The sequence below is a fragment of the Coffea arabica genome, chromosome 10e, assembly GCF_036785885.1.
Source record: "Coffea arabica cultivar ET-39 chromosome 10e, Coffea Arabica ET-39 HiFi, whole genome shotgun sequence".
In the NCBI taxonomy this organism is placed as follows: domain Eukaryota; kingdom Viridiplantae; phylum Streptophyta; class Magnoliopsida; order Gentianales; family Rubiaceae; genus Coffea; species Coffea arabica.
In genome coordinates, this window is record NC_092328.1 from 2,867,750 (window position 1) to 2,887,941 (window position 20,192).

Below are 20,192 nucleotides of genomic sequence, written 5' to 3' on the forward strand. Positions count from 1 at the left end.
AGTGAAATTTGATTATTTTAGTTATATTTATTTCATCATATTGGATTGTATTCAAATAACTTCTGTTTGATTGTTTTTATGAATTTCAATTGTAAAATTACAATGAATAATAATTTGGTGATGTGTTGATATTTTAGTACTTGATTATTTATTAAAATCTAATTATAATAAAATTATATAATAAAATTTTATTAACTCTGCAGATGGCCCGCGGGGGAAGCGGGGCAAGGCGGGGGGAGCGAGGGGCGGGGGATAGAGGGAACTAATAGGCAACGGGGCGGGGGACGGGGGAGGGTCCCCCGCCCCGTTGCCATCCCTAACTGAGCTCCATTTAGTGCTACTAGTATATTTTCCTTACTGAGGCACGAAAGACATGGATCTCCGGGAATCCATCAGCAACCAAACCCACCTTTCCTTGTCACTCGCAAAACACATCATCGCGACGAACACCCAGGACTGCAACTTGGTGTTGTCGGCGCTGTCCATCCAGGTGCTCTTGGCCCTGATCGCCTCAGGCTCCAAAGGCCCAACCCAAGACCAGTTCCTCTCTTTCCTCAAGTCCGCCTCCACCCACGACCTCAACTCCCTCTCCTCGCAGCTGGTCAACGGCGTCTTCGCCGATGGCGGCCCCTCCGGTGGGCCTCGCATCAGCTTTGCCAACGCCGTCTGGGTTGATCAGTCCCTGCACTTTAAGCCTTCTTTCAAAGAGATTGTGGATGATGTTTATAAGGCCGCTTCCGATCGAGTTGACTTCCAAAACAAGGTAGTAAGTTAGTAACCGTCTCCGTCTATCATTATTCATCAGCCTACTCATTTTCCTAATTTCTTTTGTTCTGTTTGAATATGTGTCTGCTGAATCATGGTTGTGTTTCATAATCTCATGCCACTTTAGTTAGCTACGAGAAAGCACTTAACCATACGAGCAATTGGGCATACTAGTTGGAATTAAAAAAAAAGTAGAAAATAGTCTCTAATTGGCATGTCAAACTTTTGGATATGGCAAAAGTAGAGTCACGTTTCTTGTTTGGAGGGTGTGAATTTTCTGCAACCCTTTTATGTTCAAAATAGCAAACCGTAGAATATGCCAAGTTGCTAACGTTTGTTTTTCTTTATTTCTGTTGATTGTTCTTCTGAAGCCTGATGAGGTGACCAACGAAGTAAATGGCTGGGTTCGGAAGGAAACAAACGGGCTTATCAGGGAGATTCTTCCTAGGGGCTCGGTGGATGGAACAACGAGACTGATTTTGGCAAATGCTCTGTATTTCAAATGAGCCTGGCTAAAGAAGTTCGACGAATCCAATACCAGGGAGCATGAGTTCCACCTCCTCAATGGCAGCTCAATTCAGGTCCCCTTCATGACCAGCAGAAAGAAACAGTACATTAGCGCCTTCGATGGTTTTAAGGTGCTTCGCCTTCCTTATAAACAAGGTGGCGATGATAAACGCCGCTTCTCCGTGTATTTCTTCCTCCCGGATGCCAAGGATGGGCTGCCAGCTTTTGTGGACAAAGTCAGTTCCGAACCTGGATTCCTGGAAAATCACTTGCCACGCTCAAAAGTACAAGTAGGCGTTTTCCGCATCCCAAAATTTAAGATATCCTTTGGGTTTGAAGCTTCTCAAGCTCTGAAGCAACTGGGGCTGGTGCTGCCTTTCTCTGGTGAAGGAGGACTTACCGAAATGGTCGACTTCCCTGTCAGTCGAAACCTCTGCGTTTCGAGCATTTTCCACAAATCTTTTATTGAGGTTAATGAAGAGGGAACAGAAGCTGCGGCAGCAACTGTTGCCAAAGCGATATATATGTCTTATACACATTACGACAGATTAGACTTCGTTGCCGACCGCCCATTCCTTTTCCTTATAAGAGTAGACATGTCCGGGGCGGTACAGTTCATTGGTACCCTGCTTAACCCCCTTGACTCATAGGTAGCTGAGGATGCTCACCTCGGACACGCGGGTGTCCGAGGTGAACACGAGTCTCGTCCCTCACCGGAACTCATCCCTGTCTTGAGCACAACCCCAGAGCTCGGCTTCATCCCTAGTCCACCGTGTAGGTGATCTCGGCACATCCACCTCGGCTGCACGCTGATGATGTCAACCCACCTGACATCATCCAGGACCAGCACTTTATCTGAAAAGCACTGGAGGCACTTAATGGCACCTGCACCATATCCTCCGTCATCACTCCCAGGCGGCTACAGTGTCAGAGTCAGACCTCCTGGCAGGAGACAGAGCCGTAATGCCAGAGAGTGGGTCCCGCTAGCATGAGCCTTCCGTATTGATCACCTCTCTTCTATAAATACCCCAGACACGCTCCCAACAAGTAAGCATACACTGTTCATTAATTCATTCTCATTATTCTCGTTCTCATACTAACTTGATCGTCGGAGTGATACCAGGGGAGAAGCCCCGCCACTCACTTCGGACAAGGAGGTTCACTTCGGACACAGGAGTTCACCTCACTTCATCTCAAAAAGAACTGATCCAGGTCGGTCTAGTTACCAACCAAAAATCACCTCCTCAATTGGCGCCGTCTGTGGGAACGAGACTACTATTACTAAAATGAGATCCACGCGCTCCAGAAGTGGTCGAGTTCCCTCAACTGGGGCTGGGCAGACCTCGGGAGCCCAGCAAGATCGCATCTCTGAAGAGCAAGGGTCCCCAAGGACCCAGCCTAACAACGAGGAGGCCATCGCCAAGATGGCCGAGTTCGTATCACACAACCCAACCATTTTTGAGGAGCTAGGAATGTACCTCAAAAGACAGGGGAAAGAAAAGGCCGAGTCTTCCAAGAGGAGGCCGACGAAGTCCCCTGAGGCACCTTCAGGTGAAGACTCCGATGAGGGGCGTCTCTCTCGGAGTACCTCCAGGCGTGCCTCCTCCAAGGCGACTTCTAAGCTAGCCTCCATCTCCCGGGCGTTTTCCCGGGGACTGCTAGGGAAGCGAGCTGAGGGCCTACCTCGGCGCCCCGGGGGCCTGGCTTCGGACTACATGAGGGCTCCGCCCTTTACGGATGACATCAATGGGGAAAGGGTGCCCCCGAATTTCAAGCTCCCAAACTTGCCCACCTATGACGGCCGAGGTGACCCCGAGGATCACCTCCGCGCCTTCATCTCCGCATTCCGACTCTACTGTGTCCCCGACGCCGTGATTTGTCGGGCTTTCCCCATTTTCCTACATGGGACTGCCCGGAAGTGGTTCTGGAGTTTGGAACCGGGGAGCATTTCCTCCCTGGATGAGCTGATAGACCGGTTCATCCACCGCTTCGTGTCGTCTCGACCAATCACGAAGACTTCAGTTTATCTCTTGAACCTTCAACAGGGTCAGGGCGAGTCTCTTCGCTCGTATGCTCAGAGGTTCAACGAGGAGAATGTGCAAATACCTGATCAGAATGAGCAGGTAACTCTCGCGGCCTTTACCAACGGGTTGGTGGCCGGACTCTTCAACACCGAAATTCATCGGGATTACCCCCGTACACTTCACGAACTCTGGGAAAGAGTGGATCAGGGAATCCGAAGTGAAGATGTGAATCGCATGAAGCGAGAAGCCCAAGCATCTCGTACGGGGCCAGATCCCCGGAGGAGAGACATCGGCCGAGGTGAACCCGGCCCAAGTGGCACTTCAACCCAACTCCGGGACCGCCGGAGTATTTTCGATCGAATAGTGAAAGGAAGATCGTCCACCTCGGACGCTGAGCTGACACCGCTCAATTCCAGCCTGGAGACTTGGTTCTGAGGAAAAATTCAGTCAGCCGAGCTGACACCGCTCAATTCCAGCCTGGAGACTTGGTTCTGAGGAAAAATTCAGTCAGCCGAGCTGAGCCGCAGGGGAAAATATGCCCGAAATGGGAAGGCCCTTACCGAGTTGTGGAATCTGACCCTAAAGGGTATTGTAAGCTGAGTTACCGAGATGGCTCATTAGTGCCGAGGTCTTGGCACGGGTAGTGAGGATGGTCATTTTGGCCCGGACAGTCCTAGGCCTTACTCAGTGGCACCTCCCGCAGGGCCACCTCGGCCTTACTCAGCGGCACCTCCCGAAGGGCCACTTAGGCCTTACTCAGGGCACCTCCCGAAGGGCCACCTCGGCCTTCCTCAGCGGCACCTCCCGCAGGGCCACTTAGGCCTTACTCAGTGGCAGGCCTTCCTCAGTGGCACCTCCCGAAGAGCCACCTCGGCCTTCCTCAGCGGCACCTCCCGAAGGGCCACCTCGGCCTTACTCAGCGGCACCTCCCGAAGGGCCACTTAGGCCTTACTCAGGGCACCTCCCGAAGGGCCATCTCGACCTTCCTCAGCGGCACCTCCCGCAGGGCCACTTAGGCCTTACTCAGTGGCAGGCCTTCCTCAGTGGCACCTCCCGAAGAGCCACCTCGGCCTTCCTCAGCGGCACCTCCCGAAGGGCCACCTCGGCCTTACTCAGCGGCACCTCCCGAAGGGCCACCTCGGCCCATTATAAATCAAGGTGGTATCTGCCCGTTTTACCACCTCGGCCTTACTCAGTGGCACCTCCCGAAGAGCCACCTCGACCCATTATAAATCAAGGTGGTATCTGCCCGTTTTACTACCTCGGCTAACGACCTGAGAACAATAGGGTTATTACGCTATCAAAAAATAAGGGTGACAAACAAGGGATGAAGTCAAAGCAAAGCAAGAAATTAAAGAGCTGAGATGAGAAGAAATAGACTTTCATTCAACAGAAGTGTTACAAAAAATACAAGGCCGAGGTCAGAGTGCTACTAAACACTCTTCACCTCGGCCACCCCTTTAGAGCCTACGAGCCTACATCCCCGTATCGGCTCCAATCCCGGTCTTGGCTCCCTCCTGGGCATCTTTCTCTTCGGTCTCCTTTCCGCCGGGGTGAACTTCATCTCCAGGCTCTTTGCCGACGTCCCCTCCGGCTTCGCCCCCTCCGGCTTCGTCTCCCTCGGCATCCTCTCTTCCAGTTTCTTCCTCTTCAACCTCCTCGAACACTTCGTCGAGTTCGGACAGCCATTTGTTGAATTCGGCCAGGACCTCGGCCAGGTTCCTTCCAGCTTGGAGGCCCTCAGCCATCCGGTCGCACAACTCCTTGGAGTCCTCGTTGTAACTGACACTCTCTGCACGAAACGTCCCACTACTTCACGACGTGACGGTTACGTGCCGACTCACTCTCCAGGTCCCTTCAACTGACATGCCCACGTGTCACGTCCCCGCACCTTCCGGAGCAGGCTCGGGACACCGACTCTTCACGACTTCGGCAGAAGGAAGCCTCGGTACCTCCCTGGCCCGAAGCTCCCGAGGCTTGGGGGGCTTATTGAGGATGATCACCTCGGACACGCGGGTGTCCGAGGTGAACACGAGTCTCGTCCCTCACCGGAACTCATCCCTGTCTTGAGCACAACCCCAGAGCTCGGCTTCATCCGTAGTCCACCGTGTAGGTGACCTCGGCACATCCACCTCGGCTGCACGCTGATGATGTCAACCCACCTGACATCATCCAGGACCAGCATTTTATCTGAAAAGCACTGGAGGCACTTAATGGCACCTGCACCATATCCTCCGTCATCACTCCCAGGCGGCTACAGTGTCAGAGTCAGACCTCCTGGCAGGAGACAGAGCCGTAATGCCAGAGAGTGGGTCCCGCTAGCATGAGCCTTCCGTATTGATCACCTCTCTTCTATAAATACCCCAGACACGCTCCCAACAAGTAAGCATACACTGTTCATTAATTCATTCTCATTATTCTCGTTCTCATACTAACTTGATCGTCGGAGTGATACCAGGGGAGAAGCCCCGCCACTCACTTCGGACAAGGAGGTTCACTTCGGACACAGGAGTTCACCTCACTTCATCTCAAAAAGGACTGATCCAGGTCGGTCTAGTTACCAACCAAAAATCACCTCTTCAGTAGCGAAGAATTTATAGTACATGGAATGGAAGTCTTCAACAGCTGCATTTCCTTTGTCTTTTGTTTTATGTTGTACGATACTCCTATGTTTTTGGATTGCATGATGTTCTTCGCTCCTTTTTCTATTGAATCTTGTAGTATGTGATTGTAAGAGTGCCTTTAGTTTTGCAATAAAATAAAGGAAAAATCGTCCAAAACGTCCCTCACATTTTGTAAAATAACTTTTTTCGTCCCTCACTTTTAAAAGTGTAATTTTATATCCCTTATATATTCAAATCGGATAAATTTAGTCCCTAACTAGATTTTCGATCATTTTTTGGCCGGAATCCATCATATGCAAGGCACATGATCATTTTTTAAGGGTAAATTTGTCAAATTATATTTTACATAATCTCATCTATAGTCCTCCACATTTTATAAAATAAATTTTTTCGTCCCTCACATTTTATCAAACGATTTTTTTCATCCCTCACATTTCACAAAATGAATTTCTCCATCTCTCACATTTCACAAAATGAATTTTTCATTTCTCACTAATTATGTGTGTGAATACATTTTTTAAACACATATATATGTCTATTTGATTTTGTTTAATAATAATAGTATAAATACATGTATGTAATTGGGCCCAACTTGTGGGCTATCTTCTCTTTTTGTATGATTAAGACTAATATTTATCAATAGAATCTTAATTTCCATATTCTTATTGTATTTTGACCGAAAATAGATTTATTGGCCAACTTGACAATGAATGCAAGATTATTTATTAGCTAATACCAAATGAAATCAAATGATCACGTATAATATATGGTATTCGTATTGTTAAGTGAAATCAAATAGACACATACATATATTTATGCTATTCGGATTATTAAGCAAAATCAAATAGACATATACTTGTGTTTAAACAAAATGTATTCACACACAATTTTTTTTAAGGTTTCCCTCACATACATAATTAGTGAGGGATGAAAATATTCATTTATTGAAATGTGAGGGATGGAGAAATTCATTTTGTGAAATGTGAGGGATGAAAAAATCATTTTATAAAATGTGAGGGACGAAAAAATTTGTTTTATAAAATGTGGAGGACTATAGATTAGATAATGTAAAATATAATTTGACAAATTTACCCTTCAAAAATGATCACGTGCAAGGCACGTGATGGATTCCGGCAAAAAAATGATCGGAAACCTAGTTAGGGACTAAATTTGACCGATGTGAATATGTAAGGGACATAAAATTACACTTTTAAAAGTGAGAGACGGAAAAAGTCATTTTACAAAATGTGAGGGACGTTTTGGACGATTTTCCCTAAAATAAAATTCCAGATTGTAATACTTACAATAATATGGCAGTAATTCATAGATTGATTAGATCTGGTTTTCCGGAACCAATTCTCTTAATTTGAAATAGCAGCTTCTTTAGCTGCATGATCCATCACTGGACTTAAAGATGCGATTTATTTGTGAAATGTTAGTAGTGAGATTATCTAACTTAACTTTGGATGGAGTGCCTTTTTTTTTTTTTTTTTTTTTGGTTTTTTTGTGAAAGAGCTCTGGATAGACTACTTTGGAATTTAAAGGTCAACGTATCAGCTAGTACTTGCATGGTAAGAGTCGTTCAATTAAGCTTTCTCCACCGTCACCGTCAAGGCTAATCTTTTCGTGATTCAAAAAAATAAAACACAAAAGGGCTAATATTTGTTTTCTTGATTTTTCTCAGTAGTCTGGTCATAGTGTTAAATAGTAATTTATTTGGGTATGATTGATAGATTTGTTTCTTAATAGCTACGCAGAACTGCAGAAGCCCAAATCACTTGACGCGTAGCCGTCCAAAGGCAAACGTACCTTCTGTTCCTTCCTAAAAAAAGAAATGAATTTCCGCCCTGACTTGCGTTGTCTTGCTCATGCCTTTGGTTGGGATTCGGGGGCACGGACGGTTGCACCCGCAACCGCAATCGTTTCGGACAGTTTTTGTCATTTTTAATTACACGTAATTTTCTTTGTACATTGTGTAATTTTTTTTACACATCGTATAATTTTAGAGCAAATTTTTGTGAAATCCACACATAATGTGAAAATCGAATTACAACTTATAATCTCAGCCGCACAAATTTTTGAGATCAGATCATGGCCATTAACTGTTCAGGATAGTTATACTAATGACCGTCCTGCCCATTTCTCTTTGGACACCTCACTGCAAAAATGCCCTTTTCTTCGGTGCTAGTATCTGTCCGTCTATCGTTAGCGTCTTTGTGCGGCATTATGTAGCGTGCCGGAGCAATCAAATTATTTATTACCCAAAACAAAATTTTTTTTTTACGTACGAAAGTCATGAAAAATTCATCAACTAGATCATTCGTGTAAGAATTTATTAGGCCATGTTTAGATTGTCATTTTTTTTAAAAAAAAAATTTACATTTTTTGTGAATATATATTCCTGTCACTTCCTTGCTTCACATGCATTAAATCAAATCGTTATAATATATTTCTTCACAAAAATTTCTAAAGATAGCAGCAATTCGAACAATTCATTTTGTTTGGATAGAGTATTATTTGAAATATTATTTGAAATAATTACTGTAGCACTTTTTGTGATTTGATGTACGTGAAATAAAAAGGTGATTGAGAATATAAAAAAGTGGGTTGAAAAATATATTTGTGATGTAAGTAAAATATTATTTAAAATATTTTTGTTATCCAAACACTCCCTGATGGGCTATATTTAGCTTAGAAAATGGACAAGTTTCGAATAAATGGTCCGTAGGGAAAAGATTCCAGGGCATTTATCACGACCCAATGGTTTTCCACGTTTCATCTGATCTAGAATAGATTCAAAGCCCACGTATCGAGAATCACATCTCGTTTTCTTAGTAGGGAAGAAGAAGAGAAAAGTTACCTCACCCGCCCAAAATGATTTATTAATTGCTAAGCAACCTCACTATTAAAGGCAGAGTTATTTATTGCTTCTCACGAGAAGCTCAAGCTCGCCTCTTTTTCTGTTTCCACTTTCCAGTCTCCATATACTCCAAGAGAAGAAGAAATGGACCTGAGAGAATCAATCAGCAAGCAAAACGACGTCTCATTGGCACTCGCAAAGCACGTCATCTCGTCGGAGGCCAAGGACACCAACTCCGTCTTCTCACCGTTGTCCCTCCACGTAGTATTGGGCCTGATTGCAGCCGGCTCCAAGGGCCCGACCCAAGACCAGCTCCTCTCTTTCCTCAAGTCCACCTCCACCGATCACCTCAGCTCTCTCACTTCTCAGCTCGTCACTATTGTCTTAGCCGACGGCGCCCCCTCCGGCGGGCCTCGCTTGTCCTTTGCTAATGGCGTCTGGATTGATCAGTCTTTGCCTTTTAAGCCTTCTTTCAAAAAGATTGTTGATGAAGTTTATAAGGCCGCTTCCAATCAAGTAGATTTCCAAAACAAGGTAATAAAACTTCATGGTCTTTTATCAAAAAAAAATTTTTTCTCTTTTTTCCTGTTAATTTTCTCACATGGGCTTTTTCTTTTCGTTGTGTTAAGCTATTTGTTTGTTATCATATGTCTGCCTTTTTTAGTTGATTATCTATTGGTAATACTTCCTGCGCCTTTTGCAAGTACTGAAATTGGCTAGTAGGAAAGGGAAGGGGCTTAAAAGAAGAGGCTTTTTTGACTGTTGTATGATTGAGGTTTATGTGCATGTTGCACGGAGGAGTTTTTTGATTGTGAAACTGTTTCTTTAGTTTGTTGATTTTCTTTAGTCTGTCCTAATAAGCACTTTGACGGGTAGAAAAGAATCGGCTCTTCATGAATTTCCTGCACTCGTTCGGATGATATTTGTCGTCAGATTTTCTTGCAATTAGTCTTTGGTTATGTTCTTGGAAGTTGCTGATAAGCACGCATATTCAGGTTGAATGCCTAAGACCGTCTCGTTCTATTTGTAGAGAAAGTTCGCGTCTTCATTAATTTCCGGCAGTGCTTCAGATCATACTTGTCCTCGGATTTTCTTACAATCTATTTGGCTTATGTCCTTGGAAGTTAAAGATAAGCGCAAACATTTTGGTTAAATGTCAAACTCAATCAATGAGTATAGTTAATTTGCTCACTTGTCTTCTTTTAAGAGTTGATTTTCACTTCCTGATTATATAGTAAGGGCTGCGGAAGTTGGACACTGTTTTTTATCACATTATCTGAAATAATAAAGTTTTAGAATAACATTCCTGTGATCTTGAAGTGGGATGGAATTGTTTTGATCTTGGAATTATGAGTAGTAACTGGTTCATTTAGGGCCATGGACATCTTAATCTTTACTTATTTTCTTCTGTGATTATTGATTGACCCCTACTCTTCCATAGTACATCTAAATATGCTACCTAACAACAGATCATGGAACTGTCTTCCAGTGCCTTTTTAGCTTTTCAATATAGTTAAAACTCTGGCTTCTAAGGTTCTCTTTGTAGAGCTGTCAACTTGGTTCTCAATTCTATCTGCAAACTTGAGCATTTTGTCTCTTAAATTTCGTGCTTTGTGTCTGAATGAGAAGCTTTGTGCTTTTGCTCTATGCATCAAGTCCTTTACGAAAAGATGGTTTTGTTAATGTATTAGAAATTCAGTATTGACTTGTAATCTTTGTTGTAATATGCATGGGTTCCATAACTAGAGAAAATGGTAAGGAAATTAGCAAGGGAATCAGTAGTGTTAATACGTTTGCTAATGTTTGCATTGGTGTTGATGAAGCCTGCTGAGGTCACCAATGAAGTAAATTCATGGGCCGAAAAGGGTACAAGTGGACTTATCAAAGAAATCCTTCCTCCTGGCTCTGTAGACAATACAACAAGGCTGATCTTTGCAAATGCGCTGTACTTTAAAGGAGAATGGGATGATAAGTTCGACGCATCAAAAACAAAGGAGCATGATTTTCACCTACTGAATGGCAGCACCATTAAAGTTCCCTTCATGACCAGCAAGAAGAAACAGTATATAAGTGCCTATGATGGTTTTAAAGTACTGTGTCTTCCTTATAAACAAGGTGAGGATAAGCGTCGCTTCTCCATGTACTTTTTTCTCCCAGATGCCAAGGATGGGCTGCCAGCTTTGTTGGACAGAGCTGGTTCTGAACCTGGATTCTTAGAGCATCATTTACCACGTTCAAAAGTAGAAGTTGGCGACTTCCTCGTACCAAAATTTAAGATATCCTTTGGATTTGAAGCTTCTAAAACTCTGAAGGGACTGGGGCTTGTGCTGCCTTTCTCTGGGGAAGGCGGCCTCACTGAAATGGTAGACTCCCCTGTGAGCCGGAACCTTCATGTTTCAAGCATCTTCCACAAATCCTTTATTGAGGTTAACGAAGAAGGAACAGAAGCTGCAGCTGCAACTGCGGCTACGATACGCCTACGGTCTGCCCAATTTTTCAATAAATTAGACTTTGTAGCTGATCACCCATTGCTTTATTTTGTAAGAGAAGACATGACTGGGGTGGTGCAGTTTATTGGTAGTGTGGTTAATCCTCTTGATTCTTAACCGCTGGAGAATGGGTTGCTGTTTCGGTCTTTTGACATGTATCTTATTTTGTCTGGTTAATGGTGTGTATAATGCTATTTCCTAACCCCTATAAGTTCGGCTTTCCGATGTACTGTATGTTATGTTGCTTCCAGTTGTTTTCAGGTACTTATGTTCAGAGATCCTATACGTGAATTTTAAGTGTTGTGTTTTCGGCATTGTTTCCCAAAAGGTCAAAACGTGAACTTATCTAGCAGTATCTGATGATGACTTGTTTTCCTCTGGTTCAAAGCTTGAATTTAAGAGGGTGAAGCTTTACTGGATGCCAAAAAATGTTGTACTTTCTGTTCCGGGCGCTGTGCATCCAACTACTCTTGGGCCTGATTTGCCTCGGGTTCCAAATGCCCAACCCAAGACCAGCTCCTCTCTTTCCTCAGGTCCGGCTACACCCACGACCTCAACTTCCTGTCTTCACCGCCAGTCGACGGCGGCACTTTCGGCGGGCCTCGCATCAGCTTTGCCAATGCCGTCTGGGTTGGTCAGTCCCTGCATCTTAAGCCTTCTTTCAAAGAGATTACGGATGATGTTTACAACTTAATAAGACCGCTTCCGATCGAGTTGATTTTCAAAACAAGATAGTCAGTTAATGACCGTCCATCATTTGTTCGTCAGGCTGATTATAGCGGTTGCGGATTTAGTATCACATTAATCTCTTTTGTTCTGTTTGAATATGTGTCTGCTGAATCAGAGGGCTGTGTGTCGTAACCTCATGAAACGTTAGTTAGCTATGAGAAGGCACTTACCAATATGGACATACTGGTTGGAATTAAAATGTGGCAAAATAAATTAGCAAATCAGATTTTAGAATATGGCAAAAGTAAAATCAAGTTTGTTGTTTGAAGGGACAAATGAAGATTTCTTTAAAGGGGCTCAATCAAAATTGAAGCCAGATATTTAGAAGTTTCTAATGCTAACAGTAAGGTATGTGTTTTATAATTTTCTTTGAATGCTCCAAAAATTTTAACAATTATATGTAAAAATTTAATTTATATTAAGAAATTTTATAATGAAAAGTATACACGATGTTTAACAATTATATGTTCCAGTGTGACATTTATTCACATATTCAAAATGATTCAAAAGAAAATAAACTCAATACTCCTTTTTGTATTTTTTTATATCCATCTTTTATGTGGTCATTGGATATTTGAATGCCTTTTGCACAAATGATAGAGTGATATTACCACTGTGTTAAGTAGGTAGGCTTCCATGTAGATTGCTATTGATGGCTTTTATTTTTTGTATTTTGTAAGTTTAAGAAAACCTTCCATATTTCTTTTATTTTTTTTAAGTTTATACGTATTTGAAAAGGCCATAGTATCGTAAGATAAAGGTACAATTATTAGTATTTTCAAGTATAAATTTTGAGATGTTAATTATCATTCATAATTTAGTTTTATCATCATCACTTAAGAGTATCGTACACTGACAATTTAAAATATGTTGTTTTTTTTTTTGGCAAATTTGTAATTTTTTTTTGGTACTATAATGATAGACAGCTTTAATTTTGGTCGAAAAATGTGAAGATTGATAATCTTTCCATGGGGTTCAAGCTATGAAAAAGGAAAATATTACGCAACGAATATTCAAATTAAGCATAATTTGCAAAAAGATATTATCAGATAATTGGGGGAGCAGGTACATTTCCTATTATAAAATTGTTAAATATTTATATAAGCATGTTTGCAAATGCGATCCAATGGCTAAATAGAGGCTTAAGATTTATAGTTCTTGAATTCAAATGCCCTTTTTCCTCCCTGATTCTTAAACTCCACCCATTCCCTAATCACTGCTTACAAAAAATTTAAAAATATTTATAAACATTATAATGTAGTAGAAGATTTGAAGATCTTGACCTTTTATTTTCTAATAAATTTAAAAATTATCTAAACAAATTTACAGTAGGTACCTTTTATAGAAAGTTTCACTAAATTACAATAGATTTTTATTTTTATTTTGATTTCAACGAATTCAATCAAGCGTGTCCATATGTTTAAACACAAGAATGAAGCAAGTACACATATTTCCAAGTATATGAGCAAAGTTCCTAAAAAAAAGTCATAGACACAATTGTTGAAAACAATAATGTTAAAGATTAAATGTTAGAAAAAAATATGCCTACATCTTTCAAGCATAATCACAAATTGAGATAAGAATTAATATTTATATAGTTTTACAAAAATTTCATTCACTCTAAGGTTTTCGCATTTTTATTGTAAGAATTAGATAATTTTTTTTAACTATTATATATTTATTTTAAATTTTAATTATTTTTCAAACTTTATAATTCCCTAAAGCTAGCTGTAAGCTATGCATATGCATGTTTGACATCTATTTGCATGATACATATTATTTTTATTGACAATTTAATGTCTAATTTGATTTCAATTATCACAGTTACATATCTTATTCCAATTAATATTTGAATCAGGACATTTGTCTCGATTTTCTCACTTGCAAATTTTACTTAACTCTCAACTGTTTGTCCTGTATTTAAACATATCACATACTTAATGTTTTCTCTTTTTTTTCCTATTTTTGCATCACCATTTTTTTTTTAACAATTTTGGCACATCCATGGTTTCCATATGAGATGTGATCCCACTTTTCCACGATTCCCATGTTAGAATTTCCAACTTGATTCTAGCTATGCATTATCCGTCGGTGTTAGATACACGCGACGTGAATCAATGTTGGCTTGTATACCCAGTTTGTATTTCACATTAGAAATTTAAATTTGATTTTAATGCAGTGCATAATGCAACAGGGATACTTAAATATGACATGCATGACTATATAAATAGTATTAATGATCATTATCTACTGGCTATATTTCAATTCCTCTATCTTCTATTCCTCCTCCTTTTAATATCCTTTGTTATTGATGCTTCCCAAAAACCTTTGTTAGCGACGCCAATGAGGATGCGGATAAGAATTCCAAAGACTGATGAAGTTTCCCATCATGGTGGTAAGATCAAAAGCAGATTTGAAGGCTGTTATAGCTCTGAAGGATTTCAATCCACAGTAGCTTGTAAGGGTGAAGGTTCCCACCAATTATAAGGCCAGAGGCAGATCAAAGCCGTTGAAGCGACGCCTTTCTAAACTAGCTGATGCCGGTGAAATGAAATTTGTTTTTAGGAGAGTTATCAACTGAGCATTAGGATAGTAGTGTATGAATGGCTGAATGATTAGACGATTTTCAAAACCAGCCAATGCGGGCGATGTGGAATTTGTTTTTAGGAGGGGTATTAGCTGAGCATTAGGATAGTTTGTGAAAAGTTGGGTGATTATTGTATGGGGTCGTAGGGGAATTATTTGGCATAGGGAGAAGGGATTGTTGGTTAACATGTTAACCATTGTTCTCAGTGATGTTAATATCTGGTCTAAGTCGAGTTTTCATTTCTCAAATCCACATAATTACTACGGAACTAAATTTGAAATACAAAGTGTTGATTGTCTGCTTAAATATTTTGCATTAGTATCTTGTGACTATAGAAAAACGGAAGAGTGACAAGCTGCCCAGTCGGGTAGTGCCACAGTTGACATAGCAAAGAAAACTTCGAAGATTGATCAATTTAGCTCTTATCATCCTAGCTACAAACGTATTCCAAATTCTTTAAGCTTTGGACGGCTGGGTTAGGCGTTTGTTGAAGCCACGAGTCCTATGGCCCTTTTTTTTTTTTTTTTTTTTTATGAATGGTGCCAATAGATACGAGAGCTCATACAGAATTGTATAGAACAGATTCACCAGCTACCAACGCAGGGGCTTAGATAGAATTATATAAAAACAGATGAATACTTCACAGGCTAGGCCACCGACCCAAGAATTGGCACTCAGAAGTCAAAACCCAGCCCCATCTCAGTCTGCTTAATTTGCAGTAGAAGCGAAATGCATTTCCCACAGGCCACAAGTACACCTAATATTCTACTAGTAGTAAAGGTTTTTGTCCTTTAGTGTTGTTATCGTACGTATGGTTATTGGTTAGGGAGTTGCAGTACTATAGATTATAGATCGTACAGGTTAGGCCCCACAGACCCGGACCCCCAGAGCCCCAGACCAGGCTGCTTTCACGTGCCTTGCTGGCGCGAAGTTTTAAAAGCTGTGAACCTTAAGGCTATGTCTACTGTTGCCTCCTTCAAAGTCCGTATCATCTGTATTCCCAAAGTTGGCCTTCTGTTTATTTCAAAATTACTGCAACTGCCATTAGTGGATTTTTTGTTCGGCCATGTCTAGCGATTAGTGGTAGCTGCTAATCGCGCTCTCTGGGCTGGGCTGGGCTTTAATAACCCACCCCCGAACTAGAAACTTACTACAAATACCCGGTCTTGAGCTTTCAAGTGGCAGTGGCAAAGATCATATCTCCATTGAGCTGTGGATGGCCGCATGTGGCTTGACCCGTTAATTTCGGGTTTGAAGAGCCCAAGTTTGGGCTAACCCTGCACCATCAACAACTCTACTCACGATGAACAAATTTTAAACGAGGCGGTTATGTTCATTTGAACAAATGGTAAATATGTAGAGCAAGATAAATTATGTTGAAGGCAATATAAGCATAGAGCACGTGTCTACGACCATTACATATGGTATTAAAATCGATCGACACAACACAATAATAATATTTTGAATCTTAAATATTTTCAAATTTACTTTAATTGCGTTCATGAACCTTTTGGAAACGCTTGCTTATGACAATCGATCTTGTTTCTGCTTTGAAAATTTTGCATATACAAAAGTACAACTATTAAAATGGGAAAAAATAAATGGCACCCTATGATGTGGTATTAACCAGTGTATCCCCTGTTCAAATGGAGAAATTTTGACATGAACAGGAAAATAAAAGAAAAATGATCCATCTTTTGTTTCTTCCCGCAAAGCGGCGATGGGGAAGGGGCCGCAGGAATTGGGATTGTGGCGGTGACGGAAGGCATGGATGGCGGTTGACGTGGCGACAAGGGCGGGTCCAAAGGTGGGCTAGGGATAAGGACATGAATTTGACAGAGCCATGTCGTTTTTGCGCTAATGGCAAACATTCATTATTATTGATTCAAGATTCAAAAGTTGTGCCGTGTTAATTTGATGGCCTTCGATTGCTAGGCCTTAGCTATGTACGTTAATTGATTCACTAACCAAAAAGTGGTTTAGCATACTTGAGCTGGTAATAATTTCCCCCTTGACCACTGATTAGCTTTGCATTACATTTTCAACTAATATGAAATATTTTGGTCCTTTTGGACTGTTATAGGTTCTGTTAGTATCTCCCATTCACAGAAAATATTTTCTGTAAATATATTTTTTAATTTTATTTTTTTTTAAATCACTACAGTATTTTTTTTTCAAAAATTTATAAAAAAAAAAAAATCCAAATGAGTTCACAATTAGTTGATGTTAAAGATGCCACGGAGCTTCCAATAGTGCAATTGATTAATGAAATTGCCCTCTTGAATACCATTATATGTGAGGCCCCAGTTCGTTCTACGTTGATATATTCATTAATTGGGCGGTAACGTTTGGTTTTGGGAGTATTTCGAAAACCCTAAGTAGGGATTAAGATTTAAACCCTAAGTTCCGGTTAAGATTGAAAACCCGTTTTCCTACATTTTCTTTATTAGAAAATGCCTCAGATAATTTTTATTGAGTAAATAGAGTTTTTAGATGATTTTTCTAGTATTAGTTAGTTTTTGAGAAATTAAGAACGTATATCGGACGTGGGACCCACTAGTGCGAAAAGTTCGGAAAAATTCGGCCAATTAGGTTAAATTCCGGATACTGTGTAAAATTTATCGGGTGTTAAGAGATAAGTTGAGAGTGAGAAGTGAATGATGTGAGGGGCAAAAAGAAAGATAAGAATGCATTAATGAGTGTGACAAGTGTCACAATATGATTGGTTGGACTTTATGGTTTACTATTCACATTTTTGACTTTTGACCAAAATTAGTTAATATCTCCAAAAATTCACAAAAAAATCACCATTTTTCACCTCTTGGTGGCCGAACCTCTCAAGCTCAAGAAGAAAGAAATTCTTCAACTTTCAAGCTTCCATTTCACTCAATCTTCCAAAACCAACCACATAACTTAGATTCTACTCCATAAAATCTATCCTTTGGGTGCTTGTGAGTGGTCTATTGAAGTTTGTTTGAAGATTTAAGGTGTCCAACATCTTCCTCTCTCTTGGTTACTTGGTAAGTGGTATATGAACACCCTCCTATATCTAATGATGTTGAATTTATGCCTAATGGTGGCTATTGTGTTAGAAATTGTGGTTTATTTCATGGTTTGGAATGAATTGGTTGAGTTTTTATTTTTTTTTTGAATTTTCTGGTTTCATATGATCTTGATGGTGTGGTTGTTTTTGATGGTTGGTAATAAGGGGCTTTGGCTCTAGTAGGTGCATTTGATAGGAAATTGCAATCAATTTTGAATTTGGAAGAATTTCTGGAAAATTAGGGTTCTTGGTTGAACATTCTGTCCGAAATTTTAGGTCATAGATAGAGGCCGAATTGGACTTTGCTCAAAACATGAAAGTTGTAGGTATTGACGTGTTTGAGGTGCCTGTAAAATTTCAGGTCAATCGGAGTAGCGTAGAGTGAGAAAAGTCGAATTTACCCTTGCTGTTCTGGTTTTGGCCGAATGTAAGAACTGCGATTGTAATTGGTTGTTTTGGTTGGGATTGCTTCTGAATTGGTTGTTATGGTCTTCTGATGAAATGTAGCCTTAAATCTTAGCTTTCATATGGCTTTGGAATCTCGGAATTTGGACTTAGGTAGCCTGTTTTATGATGTTTGTGCTAGAATACATTTTGTGAATCTGTTTTTGCGATGCTGGTGTAGTATCTTGCATTTTTGACCTAGTTACACTCAAAACCGGATTGAGTGGCCTTCTTCAACATTGTAGCCTCTTAGGTCCTGAATCTACTTGTAAAATTTCAGGTCAAATGGATTAGTGTATCCTGAGTTATGGACAAAACCATCAGGCCTGTTTTAGACGTTCGTTTGTGTACATTTTGAATTTCAGTTTCTGACCGTGGGTTTTTCCGTATTGATCCCATTCGATCTGGGTGTCGACTCCTTCCTAAGAAATTTAGATCTTGGTCTCAGCTTCAAAACGGTATAAAGTACGTTGGAATCCGAGTTCCGTAGCTTCTGTTATGACCCAAACAATATAGATCGTCAGAACTGCCTTGTATCTGGACAGTTCTGACGGGTATTTTGGCACTCGATTTTCGTTCTATTCTGAGTGGATTCAGATCTTGGCCAAAACATCAAAGTTTTAGCCTTATGTTTCAGCTTTCTAACGCCTCTGGAATTTCTTGATTTCAATTTCTGAGCCGTGAGTTACGGCCTTGCAAACAGGGCCTGTTTGGTAAACCGCAATGAAACAGCTGGCACTGTTTCGTGCATTTTTGACCTATACCTATTGAGATCTGGGTTGAGATACCTAAATTAAAGTTGTAGCTCTTCCTTTTAGCTTCGAAACGGTGTCTCACCCACCTTGATCCGACACTCCTAGCCTAACTTTTGACCAAAACGGTTTGAGATGGCAGATCTGGCCGTCCCGTTTGCCGTTTCCGCACTGGCGCGTGCCAATTTTGCCGTTTTGCTTGTTTTAAGTACGTTAGTGGCCGTTTGTGATATATTATGACACAATCTTCTATTTCAGACAGTGGTGAGCTAGGCGGAGCCGGTGGGGCCCACTACTAGCGAACACGCGCGAAGCGATTTTGCTTTAGTACTACTTTTGTATTTTGGGTAAGTATTCAGGCCAGTTTGGTGTGTTTTCTTTGCTATGTGTTTGAGATATGTGAAAAGGGCACTTAGGCGAGGGTGTACTTTATCGCACTCGACCTAAACCCTAATTTGAATGTATAATTGTATTTGGCATATGTATATGAACCTTTTGGAACCAAAACCCTTGAGCTTGTGGCTCGGGGCGACTTTCGAATAAAGTTTGTGAAGTTTGCAAAGTTTGTGATTTTGAATAATTTTGTGAAGTTTGTGAGTTTGGGGCGAACTCTTGACCTGGTTGGACTATTCGAGCCGGTTAGGGCTTGGTCGAAATCAGTCCAACTTAGTCTGAGGTCACCAAGTTTGTAGGTTCATGTTATGAACCAATTTTGTGAATCCGGTTCACCGAGAAGGTGACCAAGTTTGTGACCCGAGCTTGTGACTCAAGCTCAAGTTTGTGATTTCGTTCGCCCGGGCAAGTTTGTGAGGTGACTGGCCAGTGAGGGTGATAAGGTGTCGGTGGGTGTACAAGTGAAGTTCTACGGACTATTATTTGCGGTCGACGGAGTGTCGGCAGGAGATCATGCATGGCACATGAATTGGCTTTGGAGCCACCCGTATCCTTATTATATGATGTTGTTCTTTTCTGCTTTTGCTTTACTCTTATTGTGTAATTGTTGCTACATGAGTTTACGCTTTCGCCCCTGTTTACTTACTAAGCATATAGCTTACCCCATTCCTTTTGTTTTCCTTAGCAGGGGTCGACGCGGGGACTTTTGGCTCGTATACTAGTATAGTTAGTTTGGCTTGTAATAGTTGAACAGTTAGGATGTTTGTTTTTGTTTTGGTGGTTTGACTCGATACTTTTGGAGAATGGAATTATAACTCTTTTGGGATTGTATATATTGTATTTAGAGCTCTTTCGAACTTTAAGTTTTGAGTCCTGGCGCGAGCTAGGCAGGCGGCCCGCCGATACCCTTGGGTTCGCCCTTGGGAGAAGTGGGGTCGTCACATTATATACGTTGTGTTTTTTTTTGTTTTTCTG

General features: G+C 41.2%; 1 protein-coding gene and 1 pseudogene across 1 annotated transcript; both read left to right on the plus strand.

Annotated features, from left to right (window-relative positions):
* The first annotated feature begins 373 nt into the window (after positions 1 to 373).
* LOC113712572 (serpin-ZX-like) lies at positions 374 to 1,922 on the plus strand (annotated as a pseudogene).
* A 6,816-nt stretch (positions 1,923 to 8,738) lies between these two features.
* On the plus strand, positions 8,739 to 11,583 carry LOC113712533 (serpin-ZX). The gene is made up of 2 exons (XM_027236018.2): positions 8,739 to 9,314; positions 10,604 to 11,583. The coding sequence occupies exons 1-2, from the start codon at positions 8,925 to 8,927 to the stop codon at positions 11,384 to 11,386; spliced, it is 1,173 nt and encodes a 390-aa protein (XP_027091819.1). The 5' UTR covers positions 8,739 to 8,924; the 3' UTR covers positions 11,387 to 11,583.
* The last annotated feature ends 8,609 nt before the right edge of the window (positions 11,584 to 20,192 follow it).

What these genes read in the sequence shown, in the direction of transcription:
- LOC113712533 (XM_027236018.2), top strand. Translation starts at nt 8,925, where the DNA reads ATGGACCTGAGAGAATCAATCAGCAAGCAAAACGACGTCTCATTGGCA. An exon ending in AAGTAGATTTCCAAAACAAG is followed by an intron (nt 9,315 to 10,603) that starts GTAATAAAACTT and finishes GTGTTGATGAAG; the next exon opens with CCTGCTGAGGTCACCAATGA.